Source organism: Rhyacophila brunnea, unplaced genomic scaffold (genome assembly GCF_057557595.1).
Source record: "Rhyacophila brunnea isolate RB1 unplaced genomic scaffold, BYU_Rbru_1.0 scaffold_3, whole genome shotgun sequence".
Lineage (NCBI taxonomy): Eukaryota > Metazoa > Arthropoda > Insecta > Trichoptera > Rhyacophilidae > Rhyacophila > Rhyacophila brunnea.
The window spans coordinates 52,508,646-52,534,711 of NW_028232965.1; the positions used below are offsets into that span (position 1 = coordinate 52,508,646).

The 26,066-nt window shown below is 32.9% G+C and overlaps 2 protein-coding genes across 2 annotated transcripts in view; one reads left to right on the forward strand and one right to left on the reverse strand.

Moving 5' to 3' along the window:
* Positions 1-1,292: 1,292 nt before the first annotated feature.
* Positions 1,293-16,407, reverse strand: LOC147068529 (uncharacterized). The gene is made up of 3 exons (XM_085952772.1): positions 16,293-16,407; positions 10,333-10,553; positions 1,293-1,937 (listed from the first exon to the last, which is right to left on the reverse strand). Exons 1-3 carry the CDS (start codon positions 16,354-16,356, stop codon positions 1,779-1,781), a joined length of 444 nt encoding a protein of 147 aa, XP_085808898.1. The 5' UTR covers positions 16,357-16,407; the 3' UTR covers positions 1,293-1,778.
* Positions 5,544-26,066, forward strand: part of LOC147068530 (uncharacterized) — a 30,828-nt gene continuing 10,305 nt past the window's right edge. The window contains exon 1 of the mRNA XM_085952770.1: positions 5,544-5,711. The gene's annotated coding sequence lies outside the window, so the exon portion shown is untranslated. The remainder of the gene's footprint in view (positions 5,712-26,066) is intronic.

Consider the following 26,066-nt stretch of genomic DNA (forward strand, 5'->3'; position numbering starts at 1 on the left):
CACACTTTTGAAAACACTGCTCTAACGCATAGTGCGGAGGTATAAGCGTGCCGAATATTTATTCATTAGCACTTATGGTTCGTTTTTGTTCAATCCTTGCTCAAAACAAAACAAAATGGGCATGGTGAATTTTGGAAATTAATTGGTGACTCATATACACCTATGAATATTGTAAAATTTATTTTGTTTTGATTTCACCTAGGCATAGCAACATGTTTGTAACACAATTAAAAATAATCAGTGTGAAGCGGATACAATACGTTAGCTATTTGGCAGGTGCCAGGTACGCTGGTATAGGTGCCCTCGAATAATCACAGCAGACTACAGCATCCGCACTAAATATTATTAAACTCGATAATTTGTTTCACTGTTGTACAGAATTGGTCAAGTTTTACGCTGCAATTTCGTGGTATCGTACCTTCTTACGAACTTCCTTCTTTAAAGACTGCGGTGCATGGAGCACTTAAAATCACTTCTTTCAGACACGTTTATAACGTCATGGAAGGCTGCCGTGCATATCCACGGCTGTACATATTGCGGGTGGTGGTGGGAACCTAGATAGCCACACGCAGAAGGTAACCACTTATATTTGTGTTCCCTACGCACATTCGCCCTTCGGAGACAGTTTACCAAGTTTAACGAATGTGGAGATACATACTTCTTGGAGGAAGTAGTAGAGAATATAGATTAATTATTAATCTTACTATTATGCATAATAATATGTATTTGTGTATATAATTGCGAAAACATTGATGATTTAAATAATTGAATATACACAAGCATCAGTGTTAGGTCGTGTCCGGAAATGTTGTATCGGAAATATATTTCACCGTGGCAAATTTCGCCATGACCTTTCTATCGGAAAGAGATGACCGTATACTATACGGTCTCCAATTTTATTTGATTCAATATGAACATTAATTCAATTTGCATAGCTGATTTTGGAAAAATTCAAGAATGAAAACCTAACCTAACAAATAATCCAGTAAATCGGCTATTTCCAAAATTTGTTTGCTACTGGATTCCTGTAAAGTGTAAACTGAAAAAAACCGTGTTTTATTTAGATTTAGACATTAATTTTATATCAGTACTATACGACCCAAATATGTTGGACGGTCTTTAATATACGGCCATATATTTCCTATACAACATTTCACTGTGAAGTGTGATACGGCGAACTGCATACGTCCAAGTTTCCGGATACGGTATTGAATATCAAACCTGCGACTTCCTGTGTCCAAGTCGGCGTGAAACCGTTGGGTAAGGATAAGTTGGGTTCAAATAAAAAGAAATTGAAAATTAATAATAACTTTATTTTATTCGTATTTATTTCAATAGCCTACAATAATTAATAACTGCACTTCCAGTTACTGATAAATAATATACTTAAAATATGGTTTGAGCATTACACTGAAGTGAATTTCGAAAGCGCTTCAAAACTTTTACGAAATTATAATGTGACATTTTTACAATGGTTAGTTTCTCCCAGATATAGTATTTGCTTTTACTCCCCGCTAACATGAACTCTTGTGACCCAGTAAAAATATAATACAACGAAAAACTGAGGAAATATTACGTCGTGTGTTTCAATGTAAGGTATCGGTTATTATAATTTAAAAAATCGCGGCAAGTACTCTTTTCAACGATGTTTGTAATCAATGTCTGTCTAATCAAAATGTGTTATCACTTACAGCAGCTGTGATCTTTGAGGCAAATGATACAAATGGGATATGTATCGTACTTGCTTATTGTATTATTTTCATGACTAGATTATAAATTTAGTGCAACCTAAGGGAGAATAGGAAGTATATTGCGGCTGTAAATGCAGCGAGAGCCGCGATTTGTGGTAAGCCTCGAGGAGCAGAGTTGCAGTTATCTTCTAAGCATGAACACACTTCTTGTCTGCCGCCAAATCCCGAACGCTGGTAGCACCGGCCCTACAAAAGAAAACACAATGTCAATTATTGTTATCGTTACCATCATACCCCGTTTACACGTGCATAGATTTACTGTTGACTGTAAGTATCATCGCGGCCATAACAAGAAAATGTATGGGTAAACATGTCTTATCCTACAGTTGCAAGCTTGCATGCATGAATCAAAAAAGTTTGGAAGCTTCATGGGATTTTTTCGATCTGCGCCTGCGCAGTAGAACGATAGTGGCGAACCTGCCGGCAAAAAAAACGAACTATACTCATTTTGAGGTTAATCTATTTTCACTACTTGTCAAATAGTACCATAAAATGACAACATCGCGTCTCGCTTACTCTTGAAGAATGAGATAGGAGAGACAGTCAGGACGTTTACGTGTAAACAGTTGTTGTCACGATAGTTTAAAATACGCTCTATTGCTGCAGTAAATCCATGCACGTGTACAGGCGCTATCAGGAATAACTTTTGTAGTTACACAACAGTTATAAGTAGTAGGTATATGTGTTAATTAGGATTTTGTACGGCAATCAGCATCATGGTCCCCACAAGGGGGGGGGGGCTGACAGGGCTCTAGCCTGGGGGCCCTGCCTTAAAGGGGGCCCGACCTGGCGAATTGACCAGCCAAGTGAGAAAACACACATCGCAAAATTGCACTAATTGTAACAAAATTACGCATGCGGCGCTATTTCACTTATACCATAATTAAACATTTTAATTATGTGGTTGTGCGATGCAATGTTTGATTATTGTTTGTTAATATTCGAATTCTCCTCCTCCATTTATATTATAATTATAATAACTCCATAATTCAAGTGGGTGCATTAAAAATTATTAAAATACCCTAATTTTTAGCTCGAACACTATTTGAAATATACAACTTTAGATAGTCACACTGCCTTTAACTTTAGCGATAGGTAGGGGGGGCCATGATCAGCATACATACATAATGAAAGACTTTCCCAATCTAATCTATTATGGGAATGTAGGGGAAAATTTTCTCTAACATAACAAAAATCAAATGTTGTGTTTAGCATCATAGAAGGTACCTAGCCGATAGTAGAAATAATATGAATTATTTTGAGCTGTTCAAAATCTCACCAAAAAACGATTATGAAATTACTGTACCAAATAATAGTATTGTCCGCATTTTATTCTGCTGTATACGATTATAATACACTCATTGGAAGAAGTAGTTAAACACTACTATCATAATTGGATTATAGTATAATACACATATCTGAACATTGTACATATTTGTTTGTTAATAAAATATATAATATATAAGTATATAGGTAATAAATTTGGAAAATCAAAGTTCAAAGAAATGAGCTTAAGCTAATACTGAGGCTAATAACAGGGGGTCTAGGACGATTTGGCGCGCGGGATATCTGGACGCCACGCAATTCGAAAATAAATAAATGTTAGGTACTTACACGTACTACTTTAAAAAAATATGTAATATTATTATTTATATTTAAATTATTATATTATGATTTAATAGTTGGTGAGAATTTAAATATGCACACGTAAATAATGATTTAATCATGCATAATGTTTAAGTTCCAACGAAAAAAGAGTTTTCATTTTTATATAAAGCCTTAGGCATAGTAATTCTCAATCCGTAATAAAAAAATATTATGTTACGAGTAAAATGAATTAAAACTACTAAGTAGTAGATAGAAACTGATTAAAATTCATCGTCTACGTTCTGTTTACGTCTCAAATCAAATAAAATTTATTTATTTATTTTACATATAATGAACATAACAAATTATAAATTCAAAGCGTTCACGACATGACATAAAATAAGTGTTAATAATTTTTAAAAATAAAAATACAGAGAATAAGTAATAAAATAAGAAAATAAATAAAATAAGTAACAAAATAAAAGTAGATGGAAGCACACATAGTGAACTTTGATAGACCCTATCTTAAAAACTTATAAAACAACGTCCACCTAAATTCACCCTCACGTAAGTGGAATATATCAATATCCGAAGCGATTTTATTAAACATGGTTACTGCCCTCCCAATTGGCATTACTAATGGCAGGTTAGTTCTGCACCGTGGCAGAACAAACAACGGATGCCCTCGATTCCTTTGGTAATTATCAGAGACACACATGCCAACACCACCAAGCATGGCAGAGTTCACGTTTTACGTATCTACGACAGTGCGGCGTCCAATTGTCCTGGCGTCCAGTTGTCCCATTCCCATAACAGGACACACAATGTGTAAAAGATTCTCCTCGTGGGAAGAAGCGATTCGCAGCTCTGCGATGAATGTGATGTTTTGGAGGACATTGTACATATAGCAGTACAATGCCCTAAATATGAACGACACAGAGTACAGCTGCGTTTTGCGAATATCTTTGAGAATGTCGAAGAATTGAAAGGTGCCCTGACGGCGGGTGAGACGGAAGAGCTTGGCAAAATTGTAAAGTTCTTTAACAGAATAGGAGTGAGGACCTGATCGGCGGATCCTCCTCTAGATGAGACGAGGCGATATGACAGCGAGTCGCAGTCAAAGCTTCGGTAAAATCATTAAAAAAATATCAAAGAAATACATCTGGATTGAATGAAAAAATAAACAGAGGTAGCTAGGTACCAGTGGCGAAGGGTGGAGGTAGGCTGTTAAGATCCGACATAAATAGCCCACAATAAACTTTGTCAGTCATACGTATATGTTTCCATTGAACGAAGTCTACAATATACCTACAGATGGTTTTGATTTGAGTTTTTTTTTCAAAATTCAATTACACCCTGCGAAAACCATGCCATAACTTATAATAGTCGAATAATACTCGTCTATCTAGAAAATTATGTAATTAAATCATACATAACTTTGGATACTTTATAGATAGAATAATATTTGTTATCTATTATGGATTGGTTTAGGTAAGGTTTAATGAATTTTAAAAAACTAACCAACAACACGTGTAATAAGTATTCAAAATTCAACGAAAACAAATAAGTATAAATGAAAAAGTGTGCATTATTTGGTCGAATCACCGATGACATACCAAAACTATTATGGTTTGGTTTAGGCTGGGTTAATTGATTTTTAAAAACTAACCATACCCATCTGTAAATTGTAGCCTTAGTTCAATAAAAACGAATACGGATAACTAACAAAGTTTAATATGCACTATTTATGTCGGATCTTAGCAGCCTACCTCCCCCCTTCGCCATCGGTAGGTACAATATTATAAAATATTCAATAATATGTAGGTTTTAGCTTGTAGAATGTAGATGCTATAAACATTGACAGCCTGTAAATACCCATTGCAAAATCAGCTAATAATGATTTGCGAAATGTATTTACAATGAATAATTTATTTTTAGATATTCATTACTACATCACATCAATGTCCATCTTGAAAGAGGGGGAAATAAGATACCAATCAAGCCGACGATACTTTGTTTTTATATGGCCTCCGGCGCCCAGAGTTCTCTATAATACTGCCCTGCTTCATAGCCATTTTGAATGACAACAGCTTTTTTTGATCGAATAGTCATGTGCATGTAAGTACGTCACCGAATTAAATTGTAAAACCGGTACAATGGTGTTATTTTTATTCACTTCTCACATGGCTGAACGTATAGAAATCTATGACACTCCTAGTAATGGCACGAGGTTTGCATGGCATTGGGAGGCATCATAGATAGATTGTTAGATACTAAATGTATTCATTCAATGTACGGCTCACGGTCTAAATAGATCGGTTTCGATAATATTCGCTTATTGTGTGGTGTGTGTTTGATTCTTGTGCGAATTATGTAAGTATTGGCAATTGATGTGATATCCCTACATACTTAAATATGAGTGCACTCGTTAAAAGTTATTTGTTATTGTAGGATGCACCATTGATAAATTGGTGGCCTTTAACATTTGCAATCTCAGGGCAGTGTGCCACTGCATGTTGTAATGACATGCTTCATCAGTCATATTTTATTATGCAATTTTGTTTTGAAGTAACTACGCATTGTAAACAATTAACAATTTTTCGTAGATGAATTTACAGTTATATAATAAATGGTTCACTTGATTAATTAATTAGAAATTAAATAAATTAATTGGTTGTGTTAGTACCTCAGTGGCGAAGGTTGGGGTAGGCTGTCAAGATCTGTCATAAATAGTGCACATTAAACTTTGTTACTCATACCTACGTATTTGTTTTTATTGAACTAAGACTACAATTTATAGATATAGTTGGTTAGTTTTTAAAAATCAATTAAACCCTGCCTAACCAAACCATAACAGTTTTGGTATATTTGGGCGATACGACAAAATTGTGCACCCTTTTTCATTCATACTTATTTATTGTCGTTGGATTAAGGGGGATGCTTATACTATCAGAGGCGAAAAGAGGCACCTAGCGGAAAAATACGAAGCTTGCAATTTGAGATTTTTTTTTGATAATTTACAATTTAAACTGTAGTAATTAATAAATATGTATCTGAAAACACTAAAAAGATTTTTTATTTTTTTTTTAAATTTAAAAATAAACTGGCAATTGTAAAAAATGTAATAAAATGTGAAATCGTTGCAGGGTCAAATCTTATTATTACATTATATTTTATGGCCATATTTATTATTAAAATTTAGTTTTTCAAGTGTTAGATTTTCTGCCGTTTAGATTTTTGACTAATTCATCGTTTTAATATTTTTTATATATATTTTAAAAAACATCGATTTTTATAAAAATATAAATGTGTATAACTTGAAATCCTTTTTATTTATATCTATTCATTTTTTTAAATGCATTAATCCCTGCATAAGCCAAACTATGATAGATAAAAATATTATTCTATCTATAAAATATCCAAAGTTATGTATGATTTAATTACATACCTAGTTTTAGATATTTTATAAATAGACGTGTATTTTTTGACTATTATCTATTATGGTTTGATTTTTGCAGGGTTTAATTGAATTTTAAAAACTAACCAATACCATCTGTAAATTGTAGTCTTATTTCAATGAAAACAAATACGTATGACTGACAAAGTTTATTTTGCACTATTTATGACGGATCGGATCTTAACAGCCTACCTCCACCCTAGTCGTGGGCTGCTAAAGTCTGATGAAATGGTTCACTTGATTAACTAATTAGAAATTAAATATATTGGTTGGTAGTGCTAGTACCTATAATATACCTATATGCCATATATATTTGAATATATTATTATATCCGATCAATACGAATTGAATTATTTGTGTACATTAATTCTTGTATGTTTTAATGTAATTGTAATACAACAAAAAATAATAACTAACGGATTAATTTATTATTCAAGATCTCTCTTTTTCTGAAAATATGTAAGAAACCTAGAAATATGTATATGTTATCATAATATACTTATAATATAATAAAAATAAAATTTGTACAGTTAAATGACATAGGTACCTACTTAGTAGTAGGTATCTGCATAAAAACAGCTGTTTTTTTTATTTAATATGAATTAGGCACCTTCGGTTTCTATCTACTGTAATGTCATCGAAAAAAATGACATAGTTTTTACAGCATATTGTTTAATACTTTAATACGATCAAAGTTAATATAGATACGAGGTAATAGTAATTTTATTAAGGCCACGAATACTCACGAAATCATCCGAATTGACCAATTCGACTCCCGCCAAGTGCACGATATAAAGATTTTTTTTTGTAAGACAAAGTGTCTCGAACAGGGCTCGAAATGGACCGGAACGCACCGGAGCGCCGTTCCGGTTCATACAATCCCCAAAATTATCTATCCGTCTCGTTTAAATATTAATTTGACCGTCTGAGCGAGATATGTCATATTAAAAAAAATCTAACAAAATCGTTTTTTTTAAAATACATATAAGTATAGAATTAGATAAATAACAGTGCTAATATTTTCGTAAAATTATCTAGCGCTCCGGTTCGTAAAATTTTCCATTTCGAGCGCTGGTCTCGAAACCTTGCATTTTATTTTATCTACACCATGATCTACTTATACTTTTATTATTATAGGCTGGCAATTATAGTAAATATTTTTTAATCTCCCATCTGCTGTGAAATCGGCACATTATTATAGTTAATCTCACCTTTGGAGGTTCTTTTTTGGTGTATTTTTCAATTTTTAAAATAAGAATGACAGTTTTCATTTGTAATGTCATTTTACGGATTGTTTTACATCATACTAATAAAGACGCTAATAATTTAAATATATTTACTTTTTACGTTGCTATTTTAAATTATCATTGTGTGGTTACATAATAATTATTATACTACATCAAATCGTTTCCGATAAGACAGGTAACAAGTGCGAGGTCCGATTGGATATTTGCGCGTGCCCCCTAGGCACGGGGCACAAAAATATTATAATTTTTTCACTCAAAAACTTTTAATGAACTGAGGACTTGCTTGGGCTTGCGAATTTTTTAAAGCTTCATTGTTTATATTATATTTCTTACGCCATACGTTTGATAAAATCGTCACTGTTCTGGCAGAAGACACTAATTCGAAAAAATGACATATTGAGTTAGTTATACCAAAATGTTTCTTATTTTAAACTTTACCGTCTGAAAACCTTCTTAATAAATAAACAGTCTTTATTTTAAAGTCATCCTTTTTACGATTACTTAATAAACTCACATGATAGACCATTTCAAACATTTTAACAAATTCAAAGTCAAATTACTCAAAACTAATATTCTTCAGTTAGTGTGTTCTGCCAGAACAGAGACGAAATATTATAACAAAACTCCTTAACTAATCAAGATGATATTTTTCTTGCTTTTTTACCGGGAAAATTATTTAAATTTTCAACATTTGAATTTCCAGCTTCAATTAACATAATATATAATCCAACAGCCGCCAAACATTTATTTGTCTAACTATATTGCTTTGTCATGTATCGCTTAATTTGAATGTGTTTTTCAATATAGTTTTATAATAGGTATACAATATATTGTTTTCGGACTTCCGAGAATTTTATAATTCACCCAGGGGCATATTCACATTTTAAATATGTTGTACTCAAATATTTTATTACAATAAAAAACAAACTGTATTTATAGCTTCATTATTTTGATGTTTATTTTTTTATTGCGGCGCCCGAAATCACACAGGGCGCGAGGCCTGATTGGGCCCAATCGGTCCAATCGCCCTGAGACCGGGCATGATTTCCGATGTTACAGAAATGATATCGTCTCTGTTCTGGCAGAACACACTAACTGGAGAATACTAGTTTTGAGTAATTTGACTTTGAAGCTTTTAAAATGTTTGAAATGGTCTATCATGTGAGTTTATTAAGTAATCGTAAAAAGGATGACTTTAAAATAAAGACTGTTTATTTATTAAGAAGGTTTTCAGACGGTAAATAAGGAACATTTTGGTATAACTAACTCAATATGTCATTTTATCGAATTAATGTCTTCTGCCAGAACAGTGACGATATTATCTATTTAGCAATGAATCAGGAAGAACTTCTTTAAAAAGAAACGAAATTTCACCAATTCGTAACATTAAAATTCATGATAGTTATAATTAAGTGACTGAATACGACATAATACCATATTTATCACTTTTTATTGCTTTATGCTAGAATAGTCCCTCTGGTACTGTTCCAATACTAAACAATATCAAATATAAACTAACACATCGACCCACTGTAGAAAGGAAAACGGACGTAACCCTCAGTTTTTTCAAAATAGGTTTTATTGGATAACACGGGTACATTGGGTACACGACTAAAGTCATGTTGTGCCCAACGGATGTATCCTGTAAATGCCGATTTAATATCTCAATTTAGTTAACAATTACAAAAAAAGAAGGAAGTCACGTGGGAAAAACGACTTAACCATCATTTTATTTGTTTTTTCTTTAACGAACTCAATAATTAATACCAGTTAGAAATATAAAAACCAAATTATTAATTGTCATGCACTTCACGGTTATATCTATTTTGTATTTTAACTTTGACCGAAAAAATTGATTTGTGTGGGTTACGTCCTTTTTTCCATTCTACTGTCGATATTATTATTATTCTCATTGAAAATACTTAATTATTAAACTGGTTCCTAAGAAATTATCAGAAAAAATCCTCGAAAAAAGGTAGACCAAATGGAACTCGAACCTCACATCTTTTACTGTCCACCTGTTTGAGTGAGTGCTCTTTCCCCTAAAAGTTATTGGTCCTCCTATGTCTCACGTAAATTAACTCCAATATTCACGGAATCGGTGTTCCTATATTAAAGATCGCCAAAGTGAAGCGACTGAGTTCATTGGTAATTGAACTGGACTAAATTTTTATCCGTGATTGTAATCTTTCGTGTGTATTTATGGGTATAGTACAAATGGATCGATTTTGTTATTGCAATTTATATTTGGAGAAAGTAACACAGATATTAATAAGTAAATTAGTAGTACCTTGTAGTTGGACTCGTCCCAGCCGCATCCCCTGATGGTGCGGGTATCAGGTGGCATCCCGTTCACCTCAAACTCAATAATTTGCGTGATCTTGCGGCACATGGTGTAGGTGGTGCCCTTATCCTGGAGGGCGCAGTCCTTCCTCATGGAGTCAGGAAGCTTCGCGAAGGCGCACCGGGAGTCGTTGTGGCTGTTGCATTCGTAACAATGCAAGCCAGAAACTTAAAAACAACAATACATGGGTAAATACGATTCACTATAAACAACCGGTCACTTTGTTCGATTTTTTTAATTATGAATATTATTAATAACATGGGTAGTTAACGGGTTTATCGGATTCAATGAATTTTAAAACGAACTGTAGTTAAGACCAATGAAAACTTTTAAAAATTAGGATTAGCATTACTTCAAAATATTAAAATAATGTCGTTGTAACTAAAATGTATAATGACAACCAAATGACAGTAAATTCCATTTTTACAACACCTACGATTAACAACATATTGTAATATCATAGTGGTATACCAGCGCTCGAAATAGAAAATTTTACGATCCGGAGCGCTCGATAATTTTACGAAAATATCAACTATATTTTACTATACTACATTAATTGTAAATGTGATTTAAATATCTAGCTCAGACGGTCAAATTAATATTTCCACGAGACGAAGTGATAATTTTGTGGATTTTATGAACCGGAACGGCGCTCTGGTGCGTTCCGGTCCATTTCGAGCCCTGTGGTATACATATTATACTGAAAACTATTCTCTCGAAGTCTCGTAACAGTTCAGCGGCCTTCCATAATAAATATTATATTATGTTTCTGCGAAAATTTAATTGTTTATAGCGAAGAAATTAACCGAATCATAAAACTATAAGATTTCAAAAAAATGCGATGACACGCCTTACCACTATAATATGGAAGGATCGGGGAATTTCGATTGCCACAAAAATGATGCTTGTGCAAACATTAGTGTTTTCGATATTTCTATACGGAGTCGAGTCGTGGACCCTGAAGGCAAGAGAACGGAAGGCAATTGATGCCTTTGAGATGTGGTGTTGGCGCCGAATGCTTCGCATTTCTTAGACGGAGCACAGGACGAACCAGTCAATCATCCAGAGACTGAAGATAAAGAAACGCCTCTCGACGATATGTCTGAGAAGAATTCTGCAGTTTTTTGGACATATTGTCAGGCGCGGACCGGACAACCTGAAGAGACTGGTAGTTTTGGGTAGCCTCCAGGGAAGGCGAATCAGAGTAAGAGCGTCTGCGCGATGGAGCGACCAAGTGAAAGAGCTGACTGGGGGCACCATCCATTCTGCCCTGAGAGAAGCAGAAGATCGAAAAGGATGGAAAGTCTTGGTCGCTCAAAGGATGGCGAAATTTAAATGTGGTCACGATCCTCAGCCATGAGTGCACGACCAAGAAGAGAGAAAACTATAATATTGGAGGGGTCATTATTCTAATGCACTGAATTAATGGATAGTAAAAAAATCGCCTCCGGCACAATTTTCGTCAGTATTATTAAAACTGTAATGAAAAATTATTAGATATTATTTTTTAAATATTTTGATAAGAATAAAGTAATTATTTCAACTATTTCCATTTATTATGTTTCACAAATATTTTTTTTTATATTGCGACGGTGCGGTAATTTTGGGTAGGTACCCGGGCGGCAACTACATAATATTGTCATCTTCAACGATGAAGCTCATTTTTTCGTTAAATGGCTTAGTAAATAATTCGTAAAAATTGTCGTATTTTCACATGCTATTCTTGAAACACCTTTACATCCACAAAAATTAACAGTTTGGTGTGGTTTATGATCTGGAGGTGTAATTGGACTGTATTTTTTGAAAACGAAAATGGCAATGCAGTTACTGTTGCAGTTACTGATTTTTTCTGGCATGAATTAAATGAATTTGATCTGGACGATATTATGTGGGTATATTATCTATGATATGTGGTTCAAACAAGATGGTGGAACATGCCATACAACTGATGACACAATCAACTTATTTTATTTCAAATTAAAAAAAAACTATATTATCTCTTATTTGATGACCCTTTACTTCCTTCATGTCGTGCTATGATAAGTACAAAAATAACCTATATTGATATAGGAAACGTTACTAATTTTACAAACAAATAATTATTATAACAAGAAATACTTGAAATAAATACTGCACAGTTACAAAATCAAGAACGGCGTTAGTGTCCTAATAGTAATCCACTGCTTTGTAAAATATTAGAACTATACGAATCTATCATCGTATACAAAAAAAAAATCGTACATAGCTAAAACTTTGAAAAAAGACACAATTTACCAATTTTTCTTTGAATTTAGTACCTTATTATGCAGTGACGGAAGGTGGAGATAGGCTGTTAAGAGCAAACATAAATAGTGCACAATAAACTTCGTTAGTCAAACGTATATGTTTTTACTGAACTAAGATTACAATATGTAGATAATATTTGTTAGTTTTTCAAATTCAATTAAACTCTGCCTAATCCAAGCCATAGTAGTAGTATTTTTGAATATTCACGAAGCTCCACTGCTGCGCCCCCGCCCGGACTGCGCCCGGGACGGTTGCCCCACTTTCTCGCACCTCAGCTACCTACGCCACTGTGCATTCGTTTCATAGGTATATTGTATCGTTACCTGCCCATTTTCCAACTGCAATGCAGTCGATTGCATGCGATATCACCATAGAAACCAAAAAACCTATGCACATTCTCATTACATAAGACAGGTGAAATTGGGTCGAAAAACATTTTTAAAAACTATTTTTGTGACCTCGTTTTTTTAATAAGCGATTAAATGGGGAGTACAACACCTACGGCCTCCTAATGTTAATTATTGGAAAACCCACAGTTTTTCATATGAAAATTTGAACTAACTTTATTTACTCTACACCACCCGCCACGTCTCCACATCCGTACCATGTCGTATCGAACGTTAAGCGCACTTGAAAGTTGTGCCAGGAATATAACAGAAGCAACCTGATAAGACCTTGGATAGTATGCAATATACAATATTCCTTATGGCCAAGCCACGATGAGATGCTCTGGCGCGCCATTTATAATCGCTCGGACCACAAAACAGATAATTTATAATAGATAATAAGATTATTTCTGAGTTCCCTGGTTCGGACTGAGGATCAATCTAACTTGACAAGTTCCTCAAGTTCAACAGACATAAGGTCATATAGGTCATAGGAGCACTTGCAGATCGGAATCCTGCATTTTTTGTATTAGCAAGTAGGCAATCCTATTATGCCACGCTGTCTGAGTTTATATTAAAAAAACACCATGTTCTGTGTGACGGTTTGACTTAATTGAGAATTATACTGATAACATTACAAACTACAAGATGCGGTAATCGACGAAATAAACACTATATTACAGTGGTGACGAACCTATGGCACGCGAGATGATTTTCCATGGCACGCGTTTAAAGAGGAAGAAATCCTATAAGTACGAATAATAAATGAAAATAGCAGGCAAATACTTTTCAAGAATAAGCATTACGTTTAATGTAAATATATAATTTCTTAGGTTTTATGTGCCACATATAATATTATCGCACTAACGTCATTAAGTGGCGGGGGATACCGCGACGTGAACCTCTGATTTTGATCAATTTACAATGCTTGATACCACTGTAGCGAGAGAATGTCTAATCTGATCGGAGCAATTATAGTGTCAATGTCTACCTACAATAAATGGCTGCACCAAATAGACAAAAACTTGGAGGAACTAGTAGTAGTAACTCTAATAGACATTTTCAAAATAATTGGTGGACTGACATGTATGGCATAATTTAAAAAAGCGATAAAGCACATGTGTTCTATGTTCTGTGAGTGGTATCTAAGACATCATCATTTTTAATAGAATTCTTACAAACTATTTTTTTCCTATGAAAAACTGTTCGGCACGCCAGACAGTCAAAAAATAATATCTGATAAATTTTGGCACGCGTACGTAAAAAGGTTCACCATCCCTGCCATAGTATGTATAAAAAAAAAAAAAAAAAAGAACTGGAGAGAGTTAACAATAATATTGTACCTACGATCACTGCCATTGTGATGTAGGTACATTCATTTATTGTTACTAATGAAATTATTGTTTGAGATGTCATGCTACTTATTTTTTTTAAATCTATTAAAATCTAATACAATAGTATATAAAATAAATAATCACATTGGGTCCCTATTTCATGAGTCGGTACATGTTTATGGCCTAATTGTGACTGTATTCGTCGCAAATTATAAGTTTAATCGATTCAACCCGTTTAGTCCTTTCGTATATCTACATAATAATACGTATCTATATAATATGCCCATTTATAAAAAATCCTACAAAAATATATTAAAGTGTTTAAGAAACATCAAAATATTAATTATTATATAACCTACATCATGGCCCCTACAAGGAGGGGCTGACAGGGCTCTTGCCTAGGGGCCCGGGTCGAACAGTTAAGTGAGGTTAAACAATTAAACACACACCACAAATTTACTCTAACAGTAAAAAATCGCCTGCGGCGCTATTTCACAATTAGAATTTTATTTTATAATTACTTTTTATTATATTTCCCGACTAATAAAAATGACTATTTTATCCAATATGGCGAAGGGTCGCATGATAATTGCTATCACAAAAGGGGTCGCGATTAGTGCTTCATAATATGACGCCTGGAGCCGACAATTCATGTGGATTTATTTAAAAATAGCAAAAATCGCCAAAAAAATATAGAGGATACCCATTATTTTACGCGAAACTCTGGAGTTCCGCAGAATACCATTTGGGAACACTACCTACTGTAGAACATTACACTGTCCGTACCATTATGTTAGGGGGGCCGCCAAACATCGTGGCCTGGGGGCCCGCTACATAGTTCCATCGAGTGATTAAACGTTTGTGTCCAAAAGTTACACAGCAATAATTAATCATAAATTATATTATATTCTTAATTCGTAAATATTTATTAGGTATGTCATTGTTTTATAATATATTTTTATTATTAGATACTTAATGGTAATATTTGGGTTATCAAACATTGTTGTTAATTTTATGAATTTGTAATAGGTACATTATAATTATACGAATAGGCATATGTACATAATGTATATGAAAAGTTATAGTACATATTATCTATTTGATAAAAAACACATTCCTATACTTTGTTACGGTTTGGAATACTTTCACTAATACAAGTATAATGAAATTAAATTGAAATATTTATTAATATAACGATTTTTAAGAGAGACAAGTTTTTGTTTACAAGTATAATATGTTTGTACATATTATTTATTCAACCTCAACAAGATAACATTTTGGCCTTTTGTATTTATAAATGATAGCGAAATATCTCATTTAGTAAAAAAAAACATAACGTTAAGTTTTCTGACGACATCGCAATACGGTGCTTACGATATTATTATATTATATTAGAAGATGATTGTTTAATTTAGATTATAATCTGGAAACTAAGATTATAACGTCAATAGTGCTCGGGCCACCACGCTTGCAATAACTATAAGTTGAATATTTAATAAATTTAAATATTTTTTTTATAAAAACTGGTTTGGTGTATAATTTAACGATGCAAATAATAATAATAATAAGATACATACTTATTTAAAACGAGACAAATCTGTGTGTACCTACTCGAATCAGTATTATTTGAGAGCACAAAAAATCATTTAATTAATGAAAGACGTGTGTTAATGGATACCACGCGGATTTTTCAATGTGAAAAAAATTACCCTTCATTACGTAGGTGAAATCAATCCTCGTTTCTAATCACCCGATAGTTTGAGCTTTGCACTTTTATTATGTAATACGAAATTATAAACATGATAGTGATGGTGATAAGGGTTCGATATTGGCCGGCCAATGAAAATCGGTGGAATTGTAAAGCAAGGCAGGATTATTGTATCATGATTTTGTTTGTTACCTTCTTTCTGCAGGATACATAGCACCACTGCTATCGAGCAGCATATCACGTGAGACGTTTTCATTTTCCAAAGCGCGGGAAACGATGCTCGAAACTAGACGGTCAGTCGTTGACTAGCGGTCCGCTGCCGATTCCCACCAACGATCCACTTGCACGATGTACATACATATGAAAATTGCCCCAATGAAGGACCACACCGTTCAACGTAACACGGTTTATAATTTAATATAATATATAGAGCACGAAGTGCTCTTCTATGGGGTATGGCCTCCGCGCTGAACTATGCTAATGAACCGAAGAGGTGACAAGAGAGGCGCGAATGCCATGCCGAATCGTGATGACGTTTTGTATTGGACTGTATTTTCGCTGAAAATCCTTTCGTCCTTATCATTTTGATCTAGTTGAATGAATAAATGTTTTAAAATACTTAGAGATTAATTAATATTATGTACCTAGACAGTATGCGTTTCTCTACCGCTTTTCGACGATTCTCGAGATTCGGTATTTAATGAATGTTATGTTCCAAACTTCTAATTTAAAATAGGAATTATATTTTATTTAGATTCTCGAAAATTATCAAGCATAATATTGTTCCTATGTGCCTGTTCAGATTTACAAAATTATATGGCATGATTTTAATATAATTTAAATTTTTGTATAAGTCGGTTATCCTAGATACAGCGGCAAACACTTTTTGAAAATAGCCGATATACTGGATTATTAGGATAAACGTATAGAACCCAAGTTTTCTATAAATTACAACCCCTTATATGTTTATGAAGTCGTGGGTAGGTATCGGGTTTGAAATATATTTTAAGAGACCTCTTCGATCGAATCTAATCAAATTTTAAGCCAATGTAAAAAAAACAGTGAAATAATTACAAGATAAAAAGAACTTTTTATGTACAACGTTTTTAAATTTTCTGTTCAATTATTATGCTCAATATGCTCAAACTTCTACTTGATATGAAGTAAATAAAAACAAACAAACAAACAAATATAAAATACTGAAATGTCATTTTGATTTCCATAGTAACGCACGTATATATTATTAATTTAGTTGCTAGGACCACCCACTTAGCAACCAATAATAGTGGATTGGATTACGGATTTCTTCCGAAATAACTTTTCATACAAAACAGAATTACCTGAAAATGAATTCAATTCTACTAAAAGATGGCTAAAAGTATTAAAATAATGCATTGGCATCGTGTTCTGATATATTCTAAAAGTTTGAAATGTCTAGCTAGTCGGGAAGTTAGTTAAAAATCGATTGCAAGATTTGTACTGGATAAACAACCACCGGACAAATAAGAATACGAGCTAATAAAAACTTTGTAAAATAGTAATTCTTAATTATTCACAATTATTAGTGAAAATTTCTCAAATTCTCGAAAATATCAAAATTTCGTAAAAAAAAAACTTGATAAACAACAATCAAGTTAGGTATTTCATAATTTCTCGAGAATTGACTATCATAAATAACCTATATTCACATTCTACACTCAATTCATAAAAAACGACGGCATGATTATAAGTCAAAGACTTGTGAGTGAAATTTTAACATTTTTAGAAAGTAAATATTATGTAGATTTATTGGTATCTCATGTTATATGTAGGTGTGTATTGAATGTTTAATCAGTGACAAAATATAATACCGAACATAATTAAAAAAATGCATATTGTTGTTTACGAGAGCTATTCATTTTTAGTGATATCCCACAAAAATATTATGGAAGTCTAGCCACTGCATTTATTATTTTTGCAACAGTATTATGCAATGCATGCAATTCAATCGTTATCAAATAATAGGTACAATTCTGCGATTTTAATAAATTATTGTGTTATAGATGTTTTCAAATACCCTCTCAAATTAATATTTCAAAAACATATTTCGAAATAAAAAATAATTGATATATACATAAATAATATATCGTCACTGTTCTGGCAGAAGACACTAATTCGAAAAAATGACATATTGAGTTAGTTATACCAAAATGTTCCTTATTTCTAACATTACCGTCTGGAAACCTTCTTAATAAATAAACAGTCTTTATTTTAAAGTCATCCTTTTTACGATTACTTAATAAACTCACATGATAGACCATTTTAAACATTTTAACAACTTCAAAGTCAAATTACTCAAAACTAGTATTCTCCAGTTAGTGTGTTCTGCCAGAACAGAGACGATATTATATCGTGAGTAGTCTGCGAAAAGTGACCAGGTCAAAACACTTTTTGTTGTCAAATAAAGATTGAAATTTTTTCGATAGATATAAATTCATAGATTTGCAATTTATAATAATAATTACCTACTATAATATTTATTAAGAAATATTTTGGGAACTAAGTTGACGTGGTTATTTATTCTAGTAAAAGATATCTTCAAGCACTTAGTCAAAAAATCTTGAAAATCACTAAAAATGACTTGGTCACTTTTCACAGTATGTTCATGATATATTATAATAATATAAGACATGCACATTGCTTGTTCGCATAGGCCAGAGGTCTTCAAACTTTGTTCCGCGGTAGCTCTCTGGGGGTTGCACGAGTAAAAAAAAACGACAAATAGACCTAGACTTCGACAAATTGTGTAAAAAATGTAATTATTTCAAGATATATTTTTTTAATGGTGGGATGGGGTTCCCCGAAAACAACTTATAATTCTAAGGGTTCCGTGAGTCGACAAAGTTTGAAGACCACTGGCATAGGCCATGCCATAGATAGATGGTGTGGATAATATGATTATCTACATAGAGAATCAGTAGTTACCTAGACAATTTTGTTAAGTTTTATAAAAATAGTGTCGTTCTTTTTTTGAATTTGTGTCATTTATAATGTGAATACACTTTTTCACTTACTGGCGTAAACTAGGTAATACTTATATTCGCCCTTGGTTGCGTTTGGATATAAATTACAAATGTTGAAACCCTATATGCGAATCACATTATTTGTACTAACTATGTCAAATTGTTTTCGATGTTACAAAAATGATATTACCTATTTAGTATTGAATCAGCAAGAACTTCCGTGATGTAGTTATGTATCATTTATTTTGATATAGTCTCTAACACGAACAGCAATTCGCAGCGTTTCATTCGGTACTGTTCCGATACTAAACATTATCAAATACACAATATGTATGTTATCTAATATAGTATTCTTATGTATCTCTCATTAAAAATACATAAACTATTAAATAAATACCCATATCAGAAAAATATTTATTAGAAAACATCCCAAACTAAACGGGACTCGAATCTCACATCTTTTACTGTCAGAGTGAGTACTCTCGTCCCTTAAGCTGTCGGTTTGCCTATGACTCGTGCAAATTAAATATAATACTCAAGGACTCGGTGTTCCTTTACTTCCTGTGTTCGCCATGGTGAAGCGACTAACTTTGTAGTCAAGTTGTAGTGTATATTGAAGAAGGAAGCAGCTTGAAGAGGCCTTCATCCAGCAGTGGATAGATTTAGGCTGATGATGATAATATATAATTTGAAAACACCTCAGATAGGTATATACGAGTACCTACTAGAAAAAAATCTTTTTTGAAAAATATACGACTCCCGACGGAACTTGAACCTGTAACCACTGAATTCGTGAAAATATGCTTTGTATAAGTAGGTATATAGAATGTTACATTCTCAAATTTTGTGAAGTATTCGTTGAATAAAAGAAATTTAATTAAATTGATAACCAGTATAAAATACGTCATTATTAAATTTCATTACCTCGACATAATTACAAATCCGGCCGCTTCACCTTGACGAACTTGGATATAAATACCTCCGATTCCGTAAATATTAGAGTCATATGCGGACCGATAGGTCAAGAAAAAAGAGCCCTCACCCCGACAATAAAATATATGAGGATAGAGTCCTAAATGGTCTATCTTTTTATAGTTTTTTTTTATAATGCATGTGAGTCCATTCAAAAACTCTGCATGGCTGAAGCTATCGAGACTTGAAATACCCTGCGCGTCACTTGTTCGGATCAGTGAGTAGAGTAAACCATATCAGTACATATGAAATTTCAAATATATACCTACTATTTTTATACTTTCATAATAATAACTTACTTACATATAAATATCATTCTGTAGATAATTTAGATGACAATCAATGACCTCGCCCATTGTAAAGATGGCGCTGCCTCGCCTCACAAAAAAAATCCCTAAGACCGTGTCTTCGATTGTCCCATGGATCACCCATCATATATGTATTATATTCTACTTAACATGCATAATATGTATGGTATTAGAAGGGGATCCTAATAATATCTTCGGGTCAGAAGAACGAAGAAGGTAACAGGTCGTAGTGTGCGTGTCGTACATTATTGAGGTTACACATTTATTAGACGTCGAGCTGATTATTTGAACTTACAATCTGAGAAGATTACGGCACAGCATCATAAGCGACGCTTTAAAAGGATAATCATTCACATCCTGCAGAGAAGCGGCTTATACAGGACGCACGGGTCTCCCCCGCACCACCTAATCCAGAGAACCTAAATATAATATTATATTTCATAATATTTTACAATGTATCATTATATTGATCATTGCACAAAACATGGTTGCCAATATTAACGAAAAATACTTCAGTGGATCAGCGCATCTATTCTATACACAAGACTGCTATAGGCCGCTATCGGCAGCATTTCATTTTTTGTATCGAAGTATTAGCACTTATTGTAACAATTACAATAAGTTAAGTAAAAGGGAGATCCAGAAACTTAGAGTTGCACAACGTGGTATGGAGATAATATGCTGGGCATAACGCGAAAGGACAAAAAGAGGAATGAGTGGATAAGGTAGCAGACAAGGGTTTGCGATGTAATAGAGTTTATTAAAAGCCTCAAATGGAGATGGGCTGGACACATAGCTCGAAGAAGAGACAATCGTTGGACAAATTTAGTCATCAAGTGGTATCCAAGAGGTACAAAACGTCCGCAAGGTAGACCTAGAGGTCGTTGGATCGATGAAATGATAAAGTTCTGCGGAAATACGTGGCAACACAATGCACAGGACTGAGAGAAGTGGAAGCAGCTTGAAGAGGCCTTCATCCAGCAATCGATAGATTCAGGCTGATGATGATGATAACAATAAGTTCGCCGTCTACCGCACCACCTAATCCAGAGAACCTAAATATTACATTTAATTTGTGCAATGTATTAAGAATATTATGTTGATCATTGCACAAAAGATGGTTGCCAATATTAACGAAACTTAATAACACTTCAGTTGATCAGCGCATCTATTCTATAACACAAGACGGCTATAGGCCGCTATCGGCAGCTATCGAGGGTAGTTATTCATGTTTTGTATCGAAGTATTAGCACTTATTATAACAATTACAATAAGTTAGCCGTCGAAACACTCAGTTAAAACTGACTATCTCGCTCAAAAATTTAACAGCCAAGAGAGGTGATGTTAAAACATAGTACTTATTGTAACAATTTCCGACCATGTCCGATAATAATAGGATCATAATATGGGCCTCCACAGAGTGAAGGTTTGTATTAATAGATTTTTGTTTTTTTTTACGAGAAATGGATGTCAGCCACTTGCTCAACCTATTAGGTACATACTCTGACTCATACACAATTTGAAAAACAATATGTGTACTTTCCAGACCCAGGATTCGAATCTGGGACCCACGACGCTATAGGCTGACGCTTAAGGGGGAGGCTTCTACCCACCAGAATCACCTAGTGGAAAAATACGAAGCTTGCAATTTGAGACATTTTTTTTTTGATAATTTACAATTTTATTTTAACTGTATTAATTAATAAATATGTATCTGAAAACGTTAAAAAGAAAAATATATTTTTTAAGTTAAAGATAAACTTACAATTAATTGTAAAAAAAATCTGAATTTATTACATATTTTTATGGCCACAGTTACGTTATTATTACATTATATTTTATTGTCATATTTATTATTAAAATTTAGTTTATTAAGTTTTCAATTTTTCCTCGCACAGATTTTTGACTGATTCATAGTTTTAATATTTTTTATATTCATATTAAAAAAAATAGATTTTTATAAAAATATAAATGTGTATAACTTAAAATCCTTTTTATTTATATAAAATCTTGTATTAAGTATGGTCGCAATATTTTAGCTCAACTAATTAAATTCAATATTTTATGTTTTAAAACAATTGTCAGGATAGTTGTTTTATTTGAATGATTACCACTTAAAACTATAAATTTAGCAATAAATAACCACAATTAGAGAAAACCTCTATTCAGTTTGCCTGGGCTAGACTCTCGATTTTTTCTTAATAGAGCTTGATGCTAGAGGGTGGCATTTTGAGTTTGTTATAGGGTGTCACTTCGCCTAGAGACGTCACTGAGTAAGGAGATAATTATAACGAGGACATTTAAAATGAGCCACGATCATCAACAGCGACGAATACAAAAACGAAGATATATTAACTTTCCGACATTATATACTCGTAATTACCAGATTTAACATTTCTTGTAACAAAATGTCGTCGCCATTCCAAGTCATATTGAATGTGTTAGTATTCTCTGACTTATGATATTAAGTATTATTGATTTAAAAAACTAAACAATTTTAAAGAACCGTGGATAAAAAGCACCTGATATGGCCCTATGATCATATCAACTAGTTCACTCATGGCTGCCAATTATTTATATAACCCGAGTCCCGGAGGAAAGCAAAATTCATTACCTCAAGCTTTAACTCCAAACAACGGTTTACAGAAGAACTTATACACAAAGTTGAAAAACACTTACCTACTGAGGTTTTATGAAATAAATAAGTATTATAATATTAAAAAGTGTATGTAAGTATTCTATAATAGTATTATTACTAGTAGTCAGTGGCGTAACAAGGTATTTTAGGAAATACTGACACACAATTGTAGGTGCCTATGTTACTTCGCTAGACATCAGATTCAGATTGACGTCCTAACCCCATAGTGGTGGATTTTAATATAATAATGAATAAAATCTAATAACGCTTTGACTAAACTTGTGGTGCTTGATTACTCACTGTATTTTTTATTCAAGTTTGCAGCACGTTTTTTTGATTTAGGGAGGAATTTCGCTCTAATGTCAGTTTGAAATGATTTTCTTGCTGATTTGTTACCTTTGCGAGGATTGTTTTATTTTTCGGACATTATTTTTTTTATAATATTCTAAAAAATGTCTTAATTGATTATTTATGCTAATAGAAATGTTACTCGTACATCATTTTTCGTTGTTTTCTCCGATTTCCGCTAATTCTAAAATTCTAAAAAAACATACTTACACATCAAATAAAGTTATCGTTGGTAAGCGGGTCGCGAAAGAAAACAAATAAAACTCATTATCCTATTAGTTTAACAGATAACCACCAGAGTCCTGTTTTCAGATTATATTGTCGTAGTAATTAGTGAGGAAATATCCATTTTTTTCTTATAAAAACTCATACGTTCACCGGTGTGCCGATTTCAGATTTAAATAGTTTTGTAGAATAATAATAACTATGATTTGTGATATATCGAGTATGTACCCATATAGAAAGTATTAAACGATATTACAATTAATTTGTGATATGATGAACAAAAAGATATGAAAAAGTATTGTGTCGGATAGAAAACGAGTTTTTTAAAATGATTCAATTTCAATTTATTTATTTTTAACATATTGTGGACATTACAAATTATAAGTTTAAGACGTTCACAACATGACATTTAGAAACAAAGAAATATAAAACAGTAAGTGTTACGTAAAAAAAGAGATAGATAGTATGTTATTAAACAGTAGAAATATGTACATACAAAAATATTAATTAGATAGGTACAAGGAAGTACACCGGATGAGTTAAGCAGACCCTATTTTAAGAATTTATAAAACAACGTCCACCTATACTCGTCCTCACGTAGGTGGAATATATCAACACGCGAAGCAATTTCGTTGAACATAGTTATCGCCCTCCCAATTGGCATTACCAGTGGCAGGTTGGTTCTGCACCTTGGGAGAATAAACGACTGATGTTCTCTATTTCTAAGATAGTTATCAGGGACACAAAGGTCAACACTGCCCAGAACGGCAGAGTTCTCATTTATACCTCGTATAAGTCGAAAAAAATACGTAGCTATGTGTATAATATAGATAATTTATCTATGATTATGTTATTTTTTAAAGATTATCCTCAATTTCAATTGAAGTAATTTCGGTATTGCAAAAAATCGAACTCAAAACGTTTAAAAATGAACAAAACGGCGTTTAAATAATAAATTATTAGTTTGTATTTTAGATGAGATTAGTTTACTGTGTAGGTTACCATTAACATATTTAATATAATATAACAGATGAAATAAGTAATAGTAATTAGTAATATAAGTATTTTTTTTTTTTAAATATATGGCCCCCTAAAACTGAAAAAAACTATGCCTGATTTTTTTTGTTTGTATAATATCATCAAAGTCTTCATTTATGTTTATTTCTGCTCTACTGCGAAATCGTAGACGATAAAAGGTGCAAGGAATACAAATGGGTACCTCTCACCTTCACCTGTGTGAATCATTTTATGTGTATTTCAACCATGGGGCTGTAAGCGAGTAAAATAACAATAGTCGCATTTAAATGAAATTTCTCCAGTATATTATGTCATTGCATGTTGTGGTCACACCTTCTGCTTGTATAATATTATGAACACAAGTCGCATATTAAGAGATGGTGATAAAAGTGCCCAGACATATTATGCAAACAAAGCTGAAAGGGGCTTACTAGGCTAAATAATTTAGTAAGTAATTAATGTTAGTAATAACCAACGAGTAATTAATTATAAATATATGCCTATTTTCCAAACCCGCACTGAGGTCTTATATTTCTGTTATATGCCTAAAAATATCACTTTAAATCCCGCATTGCTTCCATAAGTAATACCCGTTTACACGTGTATGGATTTACTGTTGACAGTAAGTATTATCGCGGCCATAACAATAAAATGTATGGGTAAACCAAGATTGCATGCATGAATCAAAAAGGTTTGGAAGCTTCTGAATTTTCATACGACAGTAGGATTTTTTCGATCTGCGCCTGCGCAGTAGAACTATAGTGGCAAACCTGCCGGCAAAAAAAACGAACTACATACGAATTTTCAGGTTGACCGATTTTCACTACCTGTCAAATAGTACGAAATAGTCAAAATAGTACCATAACATGACAACATCGGGTCTCGCTCACTCTTAATGAATGAATTGGAGAGACAGTCATCACTTTTACTTGTTATTGTCACGATAGTTTAAAATAGTCACTACTGCTACCAGTAAATCCATGCACGTATACAGACGCTATAAGTCAAGTTATGAAAGCTGTAATAAAATAAACAGCTGACCGTCATTTTAATGTGACCAGATGTCAGCTCAGCGAATATGAATTCTTCTATATCCCCCAATTTAACCAAAATCGTTCTACTATTCCTGTCAAATACTGCTATACCAAAATATCGTATGAATATCTCATTGTATAATAATATATTCCAAACAGTATATAAATCGTAGAAATCAAAAATATACATACTTATTTCTAGATACAATGTAATAAATTGGTCTCTCTCTCTCCCACTCTCTCTATCTTCTCTATTGGGCTACTAAGATATTATGAAAACATTATTATTACGTTTGTGGCCTAGAAAATGATTATGTTGTCTCACAAGACGAGGTGCTAAAATACTCTCAATAAATAAAATTAACAGCCTGTAGTAGGTAACAATAAAATATGATTTTACACACTCTATAATATTCACTGCA

What these genes read in the sequence shown, in the direction of transcription:
- LOC147068529 (XM_085952772.1), bottom strand. Translation starts at nt 16,356, where the DNA reads ATGAAAACGTCTCACGTGATATGCTGCTCGATAGCAGTGGTGCTATGT. An exon ending in ATGTATCCTGCAGAAAGAAG is followed by an intron (nt 10,554 to 16,292) that starts GTAACAAACAAA and finishes GTTGTTTTTAAG; the next exon opens with TTTCTGGCTTGCATTGTTAC. An exon ending in GGGACGAGTCCAACTACAAG is followed by an intron (nt 1,938 to 10,332) that starts GTACTACTAATT and finishes TTTCTTTTGTAG; the next exon opens with GGCCGGTGCTACCAGCGTTC.